Below are 3,083 nucleotides of genomic sequence, written 5' to 3'. Positions count from 1 at the left end.
CCAGACTCGTTCGAAAATGCCGAAACAGCGTTCACCAAGACACGCGGATTGCAAAGTCAGAGGGGCGCAAAAGAAGTGGAATGGCGGAAGGCACATGTCCAATTCTTCGCAACCCCACCGGAACATCCAAGTAGTTCATATCATCGCTGATTGTGGAGAGTGCGACGAGAAGCGGCAGGAATTTGTCCGCGCTGAACTCGTCAAGGACACCTCGTAGCGCTCTCTCGACATCCACAAGCCTGTTCTCCTCCTGGTGACTGGTGAGCGGTCCGGCAAAAGATGATGAGCTCGGTGAGGCCGTCTGACGGTAACGTGTCTTGGAGGTTAACCTGGCGGCAATCCGCAACGCGCACGAAGGAATAGGGAGGGGTGCGTTTGCCGACTGTCAGCGTGGGGGGCAAAGTCTGGGTTTTGACGTCGTCTGCCTGCGACGTGATTATCGAGGGTGCGCGTAATGAATACCGAGGCCGGTGGTGAGCGCACACTGAACGTGCCTCACGCTCTGGAAATTGCGACGGCTTGCGAGACGACCAGCAGAACAGCGGGCGTACTCGAGCGGACCGGGCAGCGCGACGTCGGAACCATTATCCACCAGCTTGGCGCGCGCTTTGGCGCTGAAACCTTCGGCAAACCACTTGTCGAAGGGGATGAGTCCCTGAGCGGACCTGCGTCGTTCTGCTTGGTACTGTGGCACACAAATCACAGATTTATAATCAGAGAGCGAACCATAAGGTGCGTACGGTGTCAAGCAGTGCCGTCGGACTCCAACCTTTGACAACATAAGCGAGCTTGCACGCTGAACGATACTTCAATGGGAGCAACCAGCCCCGAGAGCGTGACAACCAAGCCAGCATTTGTGCGAACAACGACGGGTGCCAGAATTCCAAGATGAATAGATTGGGAGATTTTTGGAGATTTTTGTCAAGTTCAGCTTGATTTTGGCCCCAAAGTTTAGTAGTGCAGAGCGGCGTGACAATACCCAATAATTGCACCTTCTGGGGAGGCCTGTGATGCACGACGTCGTTTCCAGTCAAAACTCGTACAGCACTTTCCTCGTCTCACATCAGATGCTTTTAAAAAATGCAGTGGACATGCCACACCCGCTCGTCGTTCTGGATTGCACTACCGATCCCATCGAACGTCGCACCCCAATGGGACAGCGCAGAGCATGCGACGCTGGACCTGTATCCACTGCCGCGCGCCGCCCTACTCTCGCGCACCTCTCCCTCTGAGACGCAGCCCTGCGCCCGCCCGCCCGCCCGCCCGCCCGTCAGGCGGCCCCCGTTCTGGCCGGGCACGTCTCTCGGGCGCGTCCCCACGTCCGCTCTGCGCCTCGCTTGGGCACAGCCCTGGGCAATGACGCCCAGCGCGCGGCGCGGGGCTAGTATGTCCCTAACCGAGGACGAGAAGCAGCACGTCATCTGCGGCGCTGCGCGGATGCCGGATGGGCAGGGCGGTGCTGTTCGCGCGGGACGTTTGTCGCGCGTGGACAGTGGCAGCCGCAGCGTTTTCGCGCGCGGCCGAGGGGACTAAGGCGTGTGGAATGGCGAGAGGGGAAAGGGGGAAAAAGGCGTCGGGACAGACACGGTGCGGTGAGATGCGGCGCCACATTGTTTTCTCCCGTCCACAGATCACGTTCAGGCCCAGGTCCCGCCTCCAGCCCAAGCGGCCCATTACCGCGACCTACGCTCCTGCCTGACGCCAGCGTGGAGGCGCGCGGTCTCATGTGCGTTTCCTCGCCGCCCGTCGCCATGACGACGGAATCGCTCGTCGTAGCAACACTCCTGCTTTTCGTCCGCCGCTCGTTTGCCTCGTCTCGTCGTTCTTACTTTGCCTGCCCAAAGAGCTCGTCCATGGCCATTCAAGCGGCCGTTGGTGCCGTCCGCCCTGCTTCCCAGGGCGCTGCCCATGTCCACGATGCATAGATCTCGGCGGCGCCCACCTCTCCGGTCTGCGGCTGCCGTCTGTTCGCAGCCTGCTGGGCTTCGTCGGACACCTGCAGATCAGGCTGCTCGAGCTCGACAGCGTCGTCTTCCCCGAGGGGAGCCCCCCCGTCCCTCGGCATGACGTCCCACGGCCGCGCCCCTCGCTCCGCACCTTGCGGTACGACCACGGACACACCTTTTTCGACTGCACCCGCACGCTCACGAGCTTCCCGTTCCGGGTCAGGCTGTCCAACATCATCCTCTGCAGCCAGCGCTGTCCCCCGCTAGATGAGTGCACCGAGCAGCTGGTGGCGAAGTATCTCCAGCTCTTTGCGGTACTTCATCCGTCCCAGGGTGTTATCCCAAGGCTGCAGGTCATCTAATCGTGACTGTTTGCACGGCACGTATGTGAAACACTCGATCCTCTGTATTGTGCTGAGAGCTGAATCGACGCCAAACCCAGACCTACGCCTACTCCCTCCACCAAACCAGAACAGGGTCCGAATCCGTCACCGTCCGCATCCGCAAACTACACGCCTACGTCGGCACCGACACCCTCACCCTCACTTGCCCCGACGTCGACGTCGACACCCCCACCACCACGTCCTCGCTCCTCGCGCACCCAGAACCCGCGCTCGCCGCCATCGCCGCCACCTGTCCAAATCCCCCCGTGCTGCACCTCAAGTGCACGACCGCAGCCACGTGCCGCGCGCTAGTGCACGCCCTCCTCGACTCGCGCGCCCCCACACCCGCGCAGCTCCGTCCAGGGACGGCCTTCGTGCAGGTCGCCGCGCCGTACGGCCTGTTCGCCCTCAAAGAGATTGTCGACGCGACGACGACGACGGCGGTGGCGGTGGCGGTAGCGGCGGTAGTGGCGGCGGCGATGGTGGCGACGGTGGCGAAGGGGTCGTGACGCTCAGCACACTGCCCAGCGCACAGAGTGGGTGTTCCGCAGGCACCCGAAGGAGAGGGACGCGTACCTCCAGGAGCTGCTGCGCGCTGCTCGGGCGGAGAGGGCGGCGGTGGCAGTAGCGGCAGTGGCACGCGCAGGCGATGGGGCGAGGACCTCTGTGCGCTGCGCGGGGACTGAAAGATGACGGCGCGCGTGCGCGGGGCGAGCGGACGACGAAGAGGCGTGCTTAAGGAGACCAGAACGAA

At 62.6% G+C, this 3,083-nt stretch overlaps 3 protein-coding genes across 3 annotated transcripts; 2 read left to right on the top strand and 1 right to left on the bottom strand.

The window, feature by feature from the left end:
* Positions 1 to 31: 31 nt before the first annotated feature.
* PHACADRAFT_198935 (uncharacterized protein) lies at positions 32 to 854 on the bottom strand (the record flags this gene model as incomplete). Its single annotated transcript, XM_007399153.1, has 4 exons — positions 32 to 250; positions 354 to 425; positions 500 to 685; positions 741 to 854. 4 exons carry the CDS (start codon positions 852 to 854, stop codon positions 32 to 34), a joined length of 591 nt encoding a protein of 196 aa, XP_007399215.1.
* Positions 855 to 1,080: 226 nt separating this feature from the next.
* Positions 1,081 to 1,533, top strand: PHACADRAFT_198934 (uncharacterized protein; the record flags this gene model as incomplete). The annotated part of the gene is made up of 1 exon (XM_007399152.1): positions 1,081 to 1,533. The coding sequence occupies one exon, from the start codon at positions 1,081 to 1,083 to the stop codon at positions 1,531 to 1,533; it is 453 nt and encodes a 150-aa protein (XP_007399214.1).
* Positions 1,534 to 1,751: 218 nt separating this feature from the next.
* Positions 1,752 to 2,838, top strand: PHACADRAFT_198933 (uncharacterized protein; the record flags this gene model as incomplete). The annotated part of the gene is made up of 3 exons (XM_007399151.1): positions 1,752 to 1,875; positions 1,926 to 2,299; positions 2,389 to 2,838. The coding sequence occupies 3 exons, from the start codon at positions 1,752 to 1,754 to the stop codon at positions 2,836 to 2,838; spliced, it is 948 nt and encodes a 315-aa protein (XP_007399213.1).
* Between the last annotated feature and the right edge of the window lie 245 nt (positions 2,839 to 3,083).

This window comes from Phanerochaete carnosa, assembly GCF_000300595.1.
Source record: "Phanerochaete carnosa HHB-10118-sp unplaced genomic scaffold PHACAscaffold_8, whole genome shotgun sequence".
Classification (NCBI taxonomy): domain Eukaryota; kingdom Fungi; phylum Basidiomycota; class Agaricomycetes; order Polyporales; family Phanerochaetaceae; genus Phanerochaete; species Phanerochaete carnosa.
The sequence above is the reverse complement of the archived record's forward strand: the minus strand, read 5'-3'. Positions and strand labels throughout refer to the sequence as shown.